A 17,048-nucleotide genomic window follows, 5' to 3' on the forward strand; every position below is an offset into this window, starting at 1 on the left:
GTAACAATTATTTTATAAGCAATAATTATTAGCCTGAAACACTCATCAACATTGAAAAATCTCCTGATAAAAGATACATGACGCCAACGGGACTTGAACCCGTGTCCTTTCGATTTCCGGTCGACAGCTCTGACCACTGAGCTATGGCGGCTTATCTCTTATCCGCGAAATAATTCAATATATACTAGTGTTTCATTCAACAATTACTGCTTGTTACATATTTTTTCCCTTTGTGCTATGCATAAATAAATCTTGTCTTAAACATTAGTTTACCAATAAAATAACAATTTGATGTATTTAAAATATTTCAGAAAAAAACTTTATTAAAAAGAAGACAATAAAACACTTGTTATTATAATAAAACAAATATAGAACTTTTTTCTACTTTAATTTTACTGACCGTAACCGATTTCAGCTCTTTGAAGCCATCTTCAGACTGGTACAAATTATTCTTGGTCTACGGTTTATATATACACATAACATATAGTGGAGGGGTGGTCTACAAGGGTTTTGATCAATTATATTAATTACATTTGTTACTTGGTCGTTTTAGACTGCCGAATTTCTAATTATTTTGGTATTTCCAGTATGCTAACTACGTTGGGTTTGTAGCTCACTTCAATATTGTTAAGAGAAAACCTTACAAGTAATATGAATTATTAATCACCTAATTTTATTGTAAAAATCGTTATTAGGATGTATGTGATTTTTTTCATTGGTTTTGAAGGGATATATGTTTACATTGGAGTAGGAATGGTCATTATATAAACTACCCACATATTTTAATTTCGAAATTATTATGAAAATAACAGTGGATACAAAGGCAGAAACATAACAATTGATTCTAATTGCTTATTCATTACAAAGTTAGGGTCTATTTTTTTAGTTTAGAGGGTAATTTCTAAAAAATCATGAACTAGGTAAGACTAGAATCTTTATAAATTACCCGCTTAGCTTAAAATAAATAGATATATGAAGTTACAGTTTTCTTACAAATTCTCCAAACAAAACGAATGTGTTTTCGAAATATCGAGTTCTCTCAATTTTTCTATGATTGGAGTAAAAAATTAAGTAAAAATGTGGTTAGGGTTTTTGACAACATTTTTCACATTTGTTATTAAAATTTTGTTATTTGGAAATATTTATGTTTATTTTAAATGCATACACCGGGAAAGATAACTTTTACAGTAAGATATTTTGTACGAAATAACTCGGATTTAATTACTCACGCGGTCATTTCTTGCATCAAATACCAGGAGGTTTTAGGAACCAAAGCGCAGTCCATATATTACTTAATTCAGAGATCGCGCTATCGTCACCCATAAAGCTCTGTACGTTGAAATAAATTCCCAAATGACACATAACATCCCAAGCGAAACTCAAACCTCATCTCTTCAGGAAATGATCTTTCCAAATAAGTCTTAAAGTTGCAACCCTTTAGAAAATATAACCAAAAACATTTTGAAATAAATAAATAACAAAGGTGATCTTTTTTGTCCTCTCGTTATAATTTATTATTGACGACAGTTTTGTTCATTAGTAATTAATATACCTATTTTAAAAGTAAGGCTCTCGACTAGCAATCCGAAGGTCGCAGGTTTAAATCCCGGCGTGTGTAAGTAAATTTTATTTGATAAATTCGTGCCATTTCACAACAACTTATTACTTTAAATAATATGTTTATTATAGTATAGTGAAAGATACTCTCAGTATCGCCATGGTGAATAACCACCATACAGAATTGAAACTTTCTTGAAATGGCTTTAGCCGAGTTTGTTGAGCAGATCTGAGTTGCCAAGTGATTCCCCACCTTCCTCTTCTCCTCTCCTCCTCCTTTCCCTTTCTATTATCTTCAGCCTCACAAAATACCTAAATTGCAAATGCCATATTCTCACCGGCTCCAGGTGAGCAGTTGGAACTTTTGTACGGAATTAATATAAAAAATTCGTGGTTTCATTATATCTTCCTCAAGTCAATCTTTATGGTAATATTTCTATTAACCTAGTACCTAAGTAAGAAAATAAATAAGAATAATTACTCTAATTATTTATCCGTACCTTGGTATATTTTTTATTTATCTTAATGCTTTTTATTTAGGTAAATATTATGTGAGCTTCCACAACAAAATAAATCACCTGATATTATATAATTAAGTAAGCACACCTGCCCCCATAATAAGCGCTATGTATTTCAAGAGCTAAGCTCTTTTTCAATTTAGGGCCTTGTCACTGTTGAAAATATATCAAGACTAAGGTTTTAAACAAAGCATCACCTGTGAGTGAAGAGTCCTGCAGGATATAATAATAATATACCTTAAGATCATTCCTCTCTGTCACGGATCTAAGCGAGATGTCGCCGTTACAAAGGAATATAAAACACACAATTAGGAGTAGCGTGTTGCCGTCGGGAGGAACAAAAGAAAGGACGAAATATGATATTAATGGTGTCGTGACAAAGCGGAAACGATTCCGTAGCTTATGAAAAAGGTAACCCTCCAAAATGTATTTTTACAACCATAGGATTTGATAACGAAACGTAACATTAAATGTATTAACCATGTTTACAATGTAGCCGTAGGATGGGGTACTCCAGAATTGACAAATTATGTCTGTAAGCTGTGAAAAAAAAAAAAATATTTTTATTTTTTTATGTGAATACAGTACACGAGTCCCAATTTCTCACAACAATCTGGAGCCAGTGAAAATTGGGCATCCCCAATTGGGTATGATGTGAGGCTGAAGGTAGTGGGAAGGGGAAAGATATGGGAAAGAGGAAGGTGGTAAAATACCTTGCTATTCAGATTTTGTCACCAAACATGAAGCAATTTCAAGCAATGTTTTGATTCTGAATGGGGTGACCGGAAAGTCAACAAAATGATAATTCATTACACTTTTAAAAAGTTATATAAAGTCATGGAAAGTGATGAAACAAAAACTTTATTTACTTGGTTAAGTAGGTTTTAGGGTAGGTTAGGTTAAGTAAGGTTTAAATTTTAAAAATTTCATCGTTTGTAATGACTTTATATCACTTTTTAAAGGTGTGTTGAATTGTCACTGTGTTGAATTATCATGGAACCCTCAATGGTGGTCCTACACCAGTGCGATACTGAGATTCTGGAACGTGCCGCAAGTATGCTATTAATTATTTTATAATTATTAATTAAAGCAGTTGAATTAAGTAAATTTTACGTTTCATCAGCGACCTCCGGATTCGTCGTCGAGAAATTTTCCCTCGACCACATGGGCCATCAATAATAAAAAGGTTGGACTATGAAAAGGTAATACTGACAATAAACACAACCCTAACCCTATCATGGATATTATTATTTTAGAAAAAAAAAACGAGTTTACCTATTAAGCGAAAGCTGTGCAAATTGCACAACGCCAGAGCTGAACGCTAGTGGTTTGCTACTTCAATACAGATTTTAAATTGTCGAACATACAAGTAACATTCCTAAACAGTCGAACCTGAATCTATAACAAGTTAAATAAATAATGTTTTGATCTAGGTTTTCGTAAAATATGGTCTACGTAACCAACCAACCGATGCTACATTATGTCTAAGCAATATGAAAATAAATGTTTCCAATTCCTATCGTCTAAGATAACACGGAGTGTTTCACTAGAATACATTTAAAATAATATCTCCCATTTTAGTCCTCTTACCTAAATGTGTCTACTATGTATTATACAGGGTGTATCGGCACGTACCCGACAAACTTTTACCAGCTATTCTTTAGCACATTTGGAGTAAAAAATGTTATGGGCACTTTACTGTCCGGTAACATTTTTTTTAATAAAAAAATTTTCATTCATATTTTCACCACACGTCACCACTGTTTTATCCTTTTTCAAAGTTTGAAAACCCATCCGGCAATATTTTATTCGAGTTTCGTTGAATAATGTACGTACGTACCTACATTGGCGCGCTTTTACAATCACAACAAAATGGTATGGCACCATTCGTCTCATTTTTAACTATTATTATTTAGTGTGTATGAAAGAGCGAAGATGCTTTTTGACACACTTGCTAATAACAGCTGTTGAACACGAGAAACAATGCCAATGACAGTGACGGAGTGTGGATTTTTTTTATATTTTTTTTGTTTTTAATTGGAAAAAAATGTTACCGGACAGCAAAGTGCCAATAACATTTTTTACTCCAAATGTGCTAAGGAAAAGCTGGTTAAAGTTTGTCGGGTACGTGCTGATACACCCTGTAGGTATACCTAGAACATGCTGAAGTAAATATTTTCGTCATAATTTATACAGATTCAGAAAAAATGTCCTGCTAATGCTCAAAAATATGAGAAAATTTTTAGTTATATATAACGTATAACTTACCTCTCTCTTTGCGCCTATCTATTATTTTTCAGTCGTGCGAGTTTTTATATAAATTTGTGAGTAACTTTATGTAGCTATTATGTTATCCTTTTGCGGAAGAGGTTTTTGAACCCACTGTAAGTGAATTGATAAACTTAATCAGATAATTATAATATTTCTTCCAAATGCAACAGATGTGAAACATCATCAAACGAAAATATCTTAAGCAAAGCTCATCCGATCGAAAAAGCCCGTACAAATTGTGCTTTCACCTTTGCAGTACAAACGTGAAAAAGATACTTTTCAACGCATTTTGCACTTCGCTGTACACGACAGAACTGTGGGTGGATTACACTGCATCCCAATGGCATAAGATAAAAGTCGCTTACAATAATGCTTATCGCCAACTATTCCGCCTACCGAGATACTGCAGCGCCACGGAAATGTTCCTGGAGGGACGAGTACACTCTTTCAGAGCGCTTCTCCGCCATCACATGGGAAGTTTATGGCGCAGACTACGCCAATCAAGTAACAAAATCATCACTGCCATGGTTGCCTGGATGGAGTCCCCTCTGATGGCCCTCTGGAGACGGGAGATGTGCAAATATCCTCCATAAACGTCTGCTCACATTCGTTTTTGTGTTTATATTTTATCTTTTTTTTCTTAAATTCCGCTTTTTTGTGCCTTTCGGAATCACCCATGTATTTTTTTTTTCTTAAGCTAATTATATATATTATTTCAAATATGGAATGTATTGCATTGCACTACCCCTGCATACATTCTGGAAGAAATTCTATAATAATAATAATTATTATTATTATACTCCTCCTAAAATTGTACAATTCCAAAAAGCACACAACATATTCCCAACTCATATTTTCCGTTTTACGTATATTGTTGTCAGTAATTTTCAAATATCGTCAGAAGATACATATTTTGAATTATGTTTTAAATCACATTACCAAGAGACGTAATATTATTTATATTGTGACAGCACAGCTGAGTGTGAGCCCGGTTTTGAAAAGAGGATGAAAAATGCGCCTCGCCAGTTTTCTCTAGTACCAACAAAGTGGATAAAGTTATATTAAATCTGCAGCCGTACCGTCTGAAAACTTTTAAGTTACACAACCGGGAGTTTAATTTTTATCTCGCTATAATTCTGAATTCATACAAGCTTATACTTTTTTCCTGGAAGGTTTTTCTCGTTTCGTATTAAGACTGTCAAAAGAAATTAACGAAATCCTTTTTAAGCGCTTGATTCTCACACCCAAAGGTGTAATATTGTCAGTTGTTATATTTACTGAATCATTTTAACCGCTTTGGTTCTCATGGCCAAATGTGTTAGGTTCTCAGTTGTTATATTAACTCGATCATTTAACCGTTTGGTTTTCACGGTCAAAGATGTTAGGTTGTCATTTGGTATAAACTGAATCATTTTATCCGCTTTGGTTCTCATGGCCAAATGTGTTAGGTTATCAGTTGTTATATCAACTCAATCATTTTAACCGCTTGGTTTTCACGGCCAAAGGTGTTATGTTGTCAGTTGTTATATTGACTCAATCATTTGAATTTTAGGTAATAAGCCATGTTGCGCTTTTTTCTCTTCATTTCAGTTAATATTTTGAACAGCCTTGCAGTGTTCACTATCAGGGCCTTGAAATGGATTTAGCGGTGTTTAGTGGCCAGATCGGAATTGCCAGTTATTTTTCAGCTTTCCTCTACGCGTTCCCCCCTCTCTTTGGGCTAGTGACATACTCCAATTTAAGGATGCCATAATCCCGCATGATCTGGGTAGTTTTTTTTTAAATATTAACCCCTTAACTACAAACATTAATTACGCTACGTCTTCCTGTTGTTAACTGAAAGAAAGTAACAGACAGACACTATGGAACACAAAGTAGTTTGAATTCGTTGTAAAAATATGTATATCTTATTATTTTATAAAAATTCAGTAAACAAAAGAAAATTAACCACCCAAAAAAAATCACTCCCCTACAGTCTTGGCTTTAACATTTACAATCAATCAACGATTTTTTCTTCAAATTTACTGAATAAAATAAATTTTAAAATACTTTATTTGCAAACGGATTTTATATCGAAATTTTGTAATTTCTTCAGAAATGTATCTCGAAATTTTATGAAGGGTGATCTTCATTTACGCTTATATTAATAGATTTTTCCCTTCAATTCTACTGTAATCGGAAGGGCTAAAAATAGAGGCCAGGATACGAGAATTGTGAAGAAGTAACGATTTTCTCAGGGAACTTGTACGCCAGGATAACTGCTACGGTGAACAAGCGTAGGAGAATCTATTATGTGCGCTTTGGAATATAAAATGTTTTTATTTTTAAACCTTGAGCATTTTGTTCACATAAGCCTTGAACATATATGTAGGTGATTTGTATTTAATTAAATCAATATATTTTTATTTTTTGCAAAAACGTTACAAATAGGGAAGGGAAAAAAGAAAGTGTTGTAATTCAGATATTTTTGAAAAAAATATTGGCAAATGGTAAAGGTGGGCTTTTAACGGTCAGTTTCTATTTTTTGGTTAAAATATGCTTTTGCGTAATTTAATATCATTTCTTCATTCTTGACACTTATTTGAAAAATCTGAACAAATTTTCGATAATTTACACGATTTTTTAAAATGTAAATGTGCACGTTGAAATAAACTGTACTTTTTATAAAATTTCTGTGAAAGTATCTGAACTGCTCTAAAATGAATAAAATTATAATATTTTATTATTGAAGACAATATTTGCGATTCTTGAACGAAAATTTGAAATAGGAAAAGATACGGTCTCAACTAGGACTTGAACTCAAGACCTTCGCCTTCGGTGTCAAGTCCTAGAAGCGACCGAATCTTTTTCAAAATTTTATTTACAATTTGAGGTTTTACTCATTAAATTATTCCAAAAATAAAAATAAAACTATTTTTAAACTACTGCCCGGTATCAAATTTTTAATAACAAAGTTTTTAAAAATTAAAAGGTTAATCTGTTTCCGTGGAAAAACGAAATTTTTGTAAAATCTTGTATTCTGTGACGCTTTTAAACAGTTAAAGAAAAATCAGCAATCTTCAAATGCAATATAGTTAGCTATTGACAAAGCCGTAAATCGTTCTTAGCAGTTTTTCGTATCTTTTTATTATCACTTTGAGGGACATTCTTGTTTCGATACGAATAAGACACATTGAAATTCTTCTCTAGGGAGAAATTTAAAAAAAAATCGAAAGGACCTTGGTGCTATAAAAACGTTTTTGTTACAATTCCACATTGGTGAAATTTTCCATGACGCCATTTCTCTCATAAATTAAACATTTTGTTTTTGGTTCATGTGGCTGGAGTATTAGACGAGGTAAGAGAAATAAATTAATGAATAAGATTGCGATTGCCTGCAAATAGTTTTATTTAATGATCAAACGAAATTCGGTTTTAACCAAGAGTTAATAGTAGACAACTAAGTACGTACCACTCTGCAACAAAACTTTCTATGTTTAGCAGCAAAAACTCTCGAACGGTGAGAACAAGGTATCTATTCATTTATCTTCAATGGTTGTCTCAATGGGAAATTCCTTTTGTCGAGGCAGGCGTACAGTAGGTGTAGTGAATGTATGTCTATTTAGACATTTGTGCGAAAAACACATTCGTGTATGAGAGATGGTGACCGGATAAATCATCAAAATGTAATTCATCACATCTTTAAAAAGTTATTTAAAGTCATGGAAAGTGATGAAAAAACACTTAATTAACTAGGTTAAGTAGGTTAGGTTAGGTTAGGTTTAATTTTTTTTTGTTCATCGTTTCTAATGACTTTATATCACTTTTTAAAGGTGTGTTGAATTGTCGATGAGTTGATTTATCATGGAACCGGGAGAGATATAGCACAATTATGCCAAGGTATAAATGGGTATGTGTGCTTTCTTATTGGGTCTTTGTACCAGTAACCTTCCTTCAAGTAACTTGTATACTTAGTGCGACAAAAAACAGTAAGTAAAGTACCTACATTCTATTGTTATTATTAATCTGCCCATTATTATAATACTCAAAGATCATCCACCAAGTCTGTAAAGAAGTATCAGAAGCATAAAACTAAGATACTACAAATTGGAACAGTCTACCAAAGTAGGTACATGCTTAATAGGTATTGGTAGCAAGATCAAATACAGTAATACATCATCACTTTGAGGTTAAAAGAAGATTTTGAAAGACAAGAAATGTAAGTTTAATCCTATAAATTAGGTTAATAATAAAAATATTAAAGAAAAGCCGAAATTAAATTGATAAAATAATATTATTTTTTATGTGAAACCGCACAACAGTCGCAGCTGCTTTCAACCGTTTGGCGACCACTGAGGCCAGAAGTTAAGTTTTAAGATATTTTATTAAAACTCCATATTATCTCTTCTATTTTTCTGCGAAATGAATACTGAAGCGTTGAGGAGATGAAGGAAATGGGAAGAGGGAGCTTTAAAAGAACCTGACTATTTTGATCTGATAAAAATGGCTCAAGTTATTTCCAGCAATGTTTCGACTCTGAATAGTATCTTTTACCAAGGCAATACTTTGTAATAAGAAAAATAGTCAGAAAAAAATAATTTAAATTGCCCGTGCAATTATAAAAATTAAATTGCCCGTGGTTACCCTATGCTTGTGTCTGATAAGCCAGCACAGGTACCTTGTACTTTAGTGAACAGAAGAATATTATTGTTGCCAACTTACTTACCAATGCTTCTTTTGTTGACATTTTTGTTTTTATTTTTCGTACATTTGTTACTAAAATTTTGTTTATTTTTGTCTACCGGTCTCGAAACGACCGTGTCATAAACTTTTTTTTGGGGTTTAAATTTAATGTTATTATTATATTAAGTTTACATATATGTATTTTTGTAAATGATATAATTGTAAAGCTGCACATCTTGATACAGGAATGCCCTGTGAGATGTGCAGAGTATGTTTTTTTATGTTAAAAACTGGTTTTTGAATAAATAAAACGCATTGTTTAGTTACTGTTCAATTCAAGGAAATATGTCATTTATATATTCAAGAATCCAAATCTGGTAGTAAAACTGATTATCATAAAAAACAATCTAATGTATTGAAATACATTTTTGTAGATTGGTAAAATTGAGCAGATTTATTCTGATGTGGCAACCCCAATATGTTCCAAACCACAATCTTATTTAAATAATGGAACAGCCAGCCAATACAGCCTTTTCCAGACGAGGGGAATTATTTCTCCGCACTCGGGCTTTTATGTCGCCCTTGAAATTGCTGAAGAGTTTTCGGCGGGAACGAGCTGTGAAAGCGTTTTCCGTTACTTAATGGTAATTTTTATGGAAGCCTGTGGTGAATTTCGCGCGCCTTACATACAATATTATACTCGAGTATATTTGTAGTTATATAAATACCGCACACAAGTTAGTGAAAAACAAAAAGTTGTTTTGAAAAAAACATAAATAAACAGAAAAACATAAAAACACCTTAATGAAAAAAACTGAGAAATCTTAGATGTATACACACATGCGGGGGAAGAGGGTACGTTATTAACAATTTGATTTAATTTTCTGCAATATGCATTTAGTAAACTGAACTAAGGACAAATGGAAAATATCGGCGTCTGAAAATATATTATTTTGTTTGATAACTGCTGAATCTGCATCATATTTAGATGTAGAAAAAAAAATATTTAACTAAAAAAAATCATCTTTGGACTCCATTTACTCGGAAACGAAAGCTCAAAGAACGCCTTTCCGAAAACTGTGTATACCCAAAACAAGTAAATAAATAAATCTTATTTGAGAGCGACTTCTGCTGTTCTTCCTTATCAAGAAGATGGCCTCCGGCGTCGATGGGTGAGGCCCTCGACTAGCAAGCTGGAGGTCGCCGGTTTGGGAGCAGTTTGGACTAATTCATCATGACCGGTCGATGGCTGAGTTGACATCGCGTTTGGGTCCCACCCTAGCATAGTATGTTCAATTCTCTGACTGGCTAAGTCCTCCATGACTTATAACTGTGGTGGTAGTAATAGATTTTCAAATATTGTCAGGTTATTCGTAACCCGGGAATGTTTGTCTTTCAATTTTACAGTACACTGTATCGATAATAAAAATAAATAGACCGGAGTAATAAAAAATGTAACTGACGTCCGGAACGTCGTCGGTATCCTTGGCTCTCCATGCAGCGAAGGACCGCGAGGAGTAGAGGAGCCTTGTCAACTAGGAAAATTGGAAAAGGATCACGATCCCCAGCAAATAACAACTAAAAAAGATAATATATTATATTTAAAATTCCTTTCAGATTTGAAAAGCAAGCTGATGGCAAGATGACACATGAAAAAGTAATCGATGTTGCCAGCGTAAAAGTGGAAGGATGGTCTTCCCCTGAAATATCAGGTAGGTACTTTTGTAAAAAACTATTCCAAAAATATTTTAATATCCTCGGGATTTTATAAAAATATTCTCGAAGTTTTCATTAAAACCGAAAAGAGTTTACTTTTCTTTTTCATTGCTTTAGACACAATTCAAACTCATATGAAAGAAAATTCAAAGAATTTAAAAAAAATCTTCACTAAAAGCTTCGTTTAATTTTAATTGGATTGCGGTTATTTTTTTAGTTGTTATTTTGTTAAAATACGTATTTATTTTTTAAGGTCAAATAGCTTTAAATTGGAAAAGTTGTGTTAACTTACGAGTTTGAAGAATCCAAAATAAATATTTTCTGATGAGTAATGTTAAGAAATTGTACTTAATATTTTTTAGAAGAAGAAAAAAGTTTTTTTTAGGATTCTCTCCATACAGGGGGCTATGATTAAAATAATTTCACTCAGGACCTATGTCATATCTGGGGATGCTGTGTGGAGGGTCTTTTGTGGAGAGGAAGTAGTGAAAATCTCTTGAAGAGATGCATGATCCATGTTTAAGGAGGGAGGAAACACAGAGCCGGCACTCAAGAACGAGTCGTAGAAGCGACTCGTTCTCATGTGACAATGTCAACCGTGTAAATATGTTAGGCGCGCATTTGGCGTATTTCTTCAGTTTGCATCGATGCCGAAGAGATCAATGACGCTGATTCCTAGGAGCACAGCTACCTGACGCCTGTGCTCTAAAGTCTGCAATCCGCGAGTTAAGATATGGAATCTATCAAACGGATCGCCCGTTTCTGCACAGAGTCAAAGGTTTTTTCAGGTATTTTGGGACTCCAGACCAGAGGTCGCTGCCAAATTCAACAGTAATAAGATTTTTACAGGGTCAGCAGTTGTGTACTATTAAAGTATCTGCGGACCTTGTACAGTACGCCCAGGTAGCCCACCTTTTGAGAGGATAACTTGACTTTGGCTTCAATAGAGCTCCCGTGCCTGAGTTGTTCACTTAGAGTTACACCAAGCATATCAATGGAAGGCATGTTGGGAAGATTGTTTCCGTTGAAGGAGACTAGATCGTCATTTCGATCCATTTTAGATGTAATCAGACATGATTGGGTCTTTGAAACATAAAAATCGACTAGGTTATTTTTACTCCACAAGGAAACCCTCTCGAGGCAACCGTCCATTCTCTGCTTCTAATTAATTACTTAAGAATAAGCCATAAATATTCATTCATTGTTTTAATTAACTAAAAAATAATGTTGTACTACTACAACTTAAAGCTTATACAACGTGTCCCAAAATTTCTACGACAACGATTGGTGATAGGCCAGCTCACGACTAATCAGAATATCTAAATATGAGCTCAGTAAAAAGCAAATATACAAGCAGTCATGCAATTATCCTTAACTGTATCAGTTTTATAATTATAATTTTATAATTTTATTTTCCGACTTTATGTACGGGTTAAATCTTCAACACAGGAAAAACTAAACACACACACACACTTTCACACATGTTTCCACAAATGATCATCTATTCAATCGACATTATGCAAGTGCAATATATAAGCATAATAAATACAAAATAATACAAGAACAACACGTCAAATCACCAGAGATCAAATGGGAAAATAATTCACCGACTCCAGATATTTTCATATCAGAGGGTTCGGCTCGGTAGAACTTCTAATTGGACCTATAAATCCTACTGATCCCTCAATATAAATATTTTAAAAAATCTTTCGTAACTTTACATGTATTTATAATGACGGATTTTTGCATTTTTATATGTAAATTCTTTGACAGATCTAATACGCCTAAATTTTGAATGAGAGAGCTAGGTATAATGACAGTAGCCGAAATAACAATTGGTTTAAATTTTTATAGTCTGAGAATGCCAAATTCTTTTAATCTCATTTCCTAAATCTGCGTATTTTTTTTTTTTTTTTTTAAATAGATTTTTGAATATTACAGGAATTTGGGATAGCGACATCAATGATATACCTAAGTTTTTTTTAAATTTTGTCATGTAAAACAATATTGGGTCTATTATGATTAATCGTTTGGGCTGTTAGTATAGTTTTATCATAATATATTCTATAAAATTCATTTTCTAAAAATGAATTTGGTTCGTATTTATAGTACGGAACTGTATTACGGCAATCAATAAAGTTATGTTTAGTTACCAAACTTTGGTGAATTATTTTTAAAACTTGATTATACCTAAATGTATAGCGCTGACGGCGCTAATACAGAACATCCCGATATAATATGTTCTATAGTTTCCGGAAAAGCCAGAATTTTTTTACATAAATCATCAATTTAATTTGTATCTTTGATTATATGCTTCCTATAATTTTTAGTATTAATGATTCTATCCTGAATGGCAAGCATAAATCCTTATATTTCTGCGTTCAACTCTCCAATACTCAAACATTTGTTTGACGAAAATTTGACAACATACGTTTGGTTGAGATAATTATATATTGATTACTTCCGATTTTATGTCCGGGTTAAATCTTCCCCATAGAAAAAACTAAACCCTTCCACACACTTTTCCACAAATGATCATCTAGTCAATCAACATTATGCAAGTGCATTATATAAGCAAAATAAATACAAAACAATACAAGAACAACACGTCAACTCACCAGAGATCAAATGGGAAAATAATTCACCGACTCCAGATATTTTCATATCAGAGGGTTCGGCTCGGTAGAACTTCTAACAGGGTCTATAAATCCTACTGATCCCTCAACGTAAATATTTAAAAAATCTTTCGTTATCCTATATGTATTCAAAATGACCGTCTTTTGCATTTTTATATATTTATTTTTTGATAGATCTAATACGCCTAAATTTTTTATGAGAGAGCTAGGTATAATGCCAGTAGCCGAAATAAAGAATGGTAATATTTTTATAGTCTGAGAATTAATTATTATTACAGGTTATATACGTATATTCTGTAAGTTTTTTAAATGTTGTTATGTAGTTGTGTAAAAACCAATGGGCATTGTAACTAACTGAAAAATTATTTTCCCCTTTAATCGTATTTCCTCGCACAGGTATGATGACGGACATCATCATCTCGATGGACGACAAGTTCATCTACTTCGCCAACTGGTTCCATGGAGACGTCAGGCAGTACGACATCACTGACACCAAGCACCCCAAGCTGACCGGGCAGATCTTCATCGGAGGAAAGCTAATGAGCGACCAATTAAAGGTTGTCAACGACAAGATTATCAAGGTAATTAAATTAATCTATTATTTTTGGTTGAATTCCATCATTTTTATGCACCCTGGTCATAAAATGTCAATGTCAAATGTCATAAAATGGTCATGTCCTGTCCTGTTGACAATAATACACAATTTTTTAATGGCAATTAATGAATTTATAAATATAAAAAGGAGGAAATAGAATGCCGGCATTCAAATTTAAGTTCTACAGTTGAACTTAGATAATATAAAATATAGGTATCCAATTCATTTGATTGACAAAACGTTACGATATTACGACTGAAAATTTTGTAAAATGTGCACTATCTTTACGATTACTTTCTCAGTACTTTTTCGCTGTGTAGTTTTCCATTAAATTCTTTTTGACATTATTTTGCACTATCTTTTTTATTTTAAATTTACGGGAAACCCTACAAATAATAAGTAAACATGTAGATGGAAGTTATGCTTTAAAATATTAAAACGAATTATTATTTTTAAAAAGGCACACAAATACTTTATGTTTCAATGATTCAGTTCAATATTGTATTTATATGCCTTTCTTGAAAGAATTGAGTTGAGAATTACCCTTAACGGTAAAAAAATAAATTAAAAATATGTTTGAAAAATTATTTGTTTGCGGCCGTACATACGCAATATATATTTTTTTTATTATAAGACTATTTAAAAATTGTACATACAAAATACTATTTTAAATATATGTGTAGCAAATTGTATTTCTCAGTCTTCCTCACTAGGGTGACCTGTGCTGAGGTGATCTAAAGTTAATCATTTCTGTTTTATTAGTTTTCTATGTCGTTTTTTTCATTAATCTCTTTCAGCTAGATTTTTTTTTTGATGTATCTTAATATCTGTTGGGGAGGATCTTATAAAAACAACCTAAACTCAGTAAAAGTCTCGCAAAAAATTATTATAAAGGTAATACTTAAAAAAAACTCTACTTTCCCAGCATAATTGCTTTTTAAATTGTTTTCAGTACCAAATATTGATGATATATTTAAGCAAACTTCAATTATAAAAATTTGTAAAGAAAAAAATAACACAGAATATTAAGAATTTTACAAACTGATGAGAAATGCTAATCAATTTGTTACGCCAATCTTTAAAACAACTCAAATGCAAAACCATTATATTTACCAAGCCATAAAAAACTACAATAATCTCCCTTCCGAATTGCGCTGTATTACGAACCAACAAGAACAAATAAATAAAATCAAACTTTTTTTCCAAAAAAACTTATATTAAAAAAAAATATATGTATATATATATATATTATATTTATATTTTACACATAACATAATATTATAACATTGAATCTAAGTAAGAATCGTGGCTCCCTTATCAGGCACAAGAGCTCCTCATTTCTGATAAGGTATACATGACCAATTATGAACCTAAATATTATATTTTGCAAAATATGTATGTATTAATGTAACTATGATTTATATTTAAATAATTTTAAAAAAAAAATCTATTAGTAAACAAATATAATTTGTCTTCACATCTTAACCCCTTTAGAATTTTAGGGTCATATATGACATATATGATTTATACTTTAATCCATTAATAATATCGTAGAAATACTCATAAATAATAATTCATATTTTGCGCCGCTATCGTAACATTCGGTTAAAATTAAAAAGTTAAATATTTCTTATTATATGAACGAAATAAAAGTGAAGCTACAGTTTTCTTATAAATTCCCCAAACGAAACGAACGTATTTTCGAAATATCGAGTTTTCTCAATTTTTCTCTGCTTGGAATAAAAAATTAAGTAAAAACGTTGTTACCGTTTTTGACAAAATTTTTCAGGTTTGATTTTAAAACATTTTTGTTTATTTTAACTACATACACCGGAAAGATAATTTTATCTAGTTCCTAAAACAGTACTTATTTTTACAAAAAATTAAAAAATTAAATGTATATAGCGCATTTGAAATACACAGAAAACATTGCAAACTGAACATAGGTCATAAAAGTAATAAAGCATAACTTTCAAAAAGTGAATTTCTATAAAATAATTAAATTCACGCCATGTATGAACGCAGAAATAAGAACAAGCACAGATTTAATACTGTTACAAAGAATACTACATTTTAAAATTGACTGTCCCGAATTACTTCAATGTATCAATATCCATGTTCCCAAAAAATCATGCCGACATTTCTTACCTTTTTACTTCAATAACACCAGGACACTAGCTTACCAAAATTCTCCGATTGCGAGACTTCAAACAAATATTCTGATCTGGGTGATATGTTTCATTTGAAAAATAATCAGTATAAATGTTGTATATTCTATCACTTTTATTCTTCTAGACACAAATCGACCTATATTTTTTTTTTTTTTAAAAGAAAGACAAACATTCCCGGGTTACGAATAACCCAACAATGTTTGAAAATCTCCTACTACCACCACAGAAATTATACCCATATAACTTCTCCGCTTCTACTATTTTGTTTTGTTGAATCTTTTAAATTCAATTATATGCCTGAGGATTCATTTTTGCCACTATGTTTACATTCTTCTTTATTGCATTAATTTTTAAGTGTTTACTCTGATACAAAATGCTTGTATTTTTTTTAAAGAAAAGCCCACTAGGGCGTGTAATAAATAAATAATAACACCAAAACCAAAACAGAACACAAAAACATAGAGTCGAACAAGAATTCCTAGGGAGGACTGTGAATATAAAGAATCTGTATTATATTATGTTTATTCTTAATAATGTAATACATGACAAAGTATACTAAATAGATATTGATAAATAAAATAATCTTAAAAAATGTATTGTGAGAAGTGTGGCGACCATATTTGTTCCAGCCCATCCAGCTTACAATAGTTATTATGATAGCCAATCTCTAATAATACAAGGTAAATCACATATGTAGTATAATCACACATGTACTGAACACAAATTTAGCCACGTGTCAACTAATCCATAGACAACACACGTTTGTAGATTGCACAGGGTGTAAGTAATGATATTCATCAACGTGCTGATTGTTATTCCACGTAATAATATTATGTACACCGTAAATATGATACGTTGCATAACTCATGAAAATAAATAATATAATGTCTTTAAAATATATTACATTTACCCATTTTGTAAT

The 17,048-nt window shown here is 31.9% G+C and overlaps 1 protein-coding gene across 4 annotated transcripts in view; it reads left to right on the top strand.

The window, feature by feature from the left end:
* LOC149422517 (methanethiol oxidase) overlaps positions 1 to 17,048 on the top strand; it is a 475,124-nt gene that overhangs the window by 448,812 nt on the left and 9,264 nt on the right. For all 4 annotated transcript variants that reach the window (XM_089633333.1, XM_089633332.1, XM_089633335.1 and 1 more), the window contains exons 8-9: positions 10,626 to 10,720; positions 13,757 to 13,941. In XM_089633333.1, the coding sequence (XP_089489459.1) occupies positions 10,626 to 10,720; positions 13,757 to 13,941 (280 nt within the window). The remainder of the gene's footprint in view (positions 1 to 10,625; positions 10,721 to 13,756; positions 13,942 to 17,048) is intronic.

Source organism: Hesperophylax consimilis, chromosome 7 (genome assembly GCF_061612785.1).
Source record: "Hesperophylax consimilis isolate HC1 chromosome 7, BYU_Hcon_1.0, whole genome shotgun sequence".
NCBI lineage: Eukaryota > Metazoa > Arthropoda > Insecta > Trichoptera > Limnephilidae > Hesperophylax > Hesperophylax consimilis.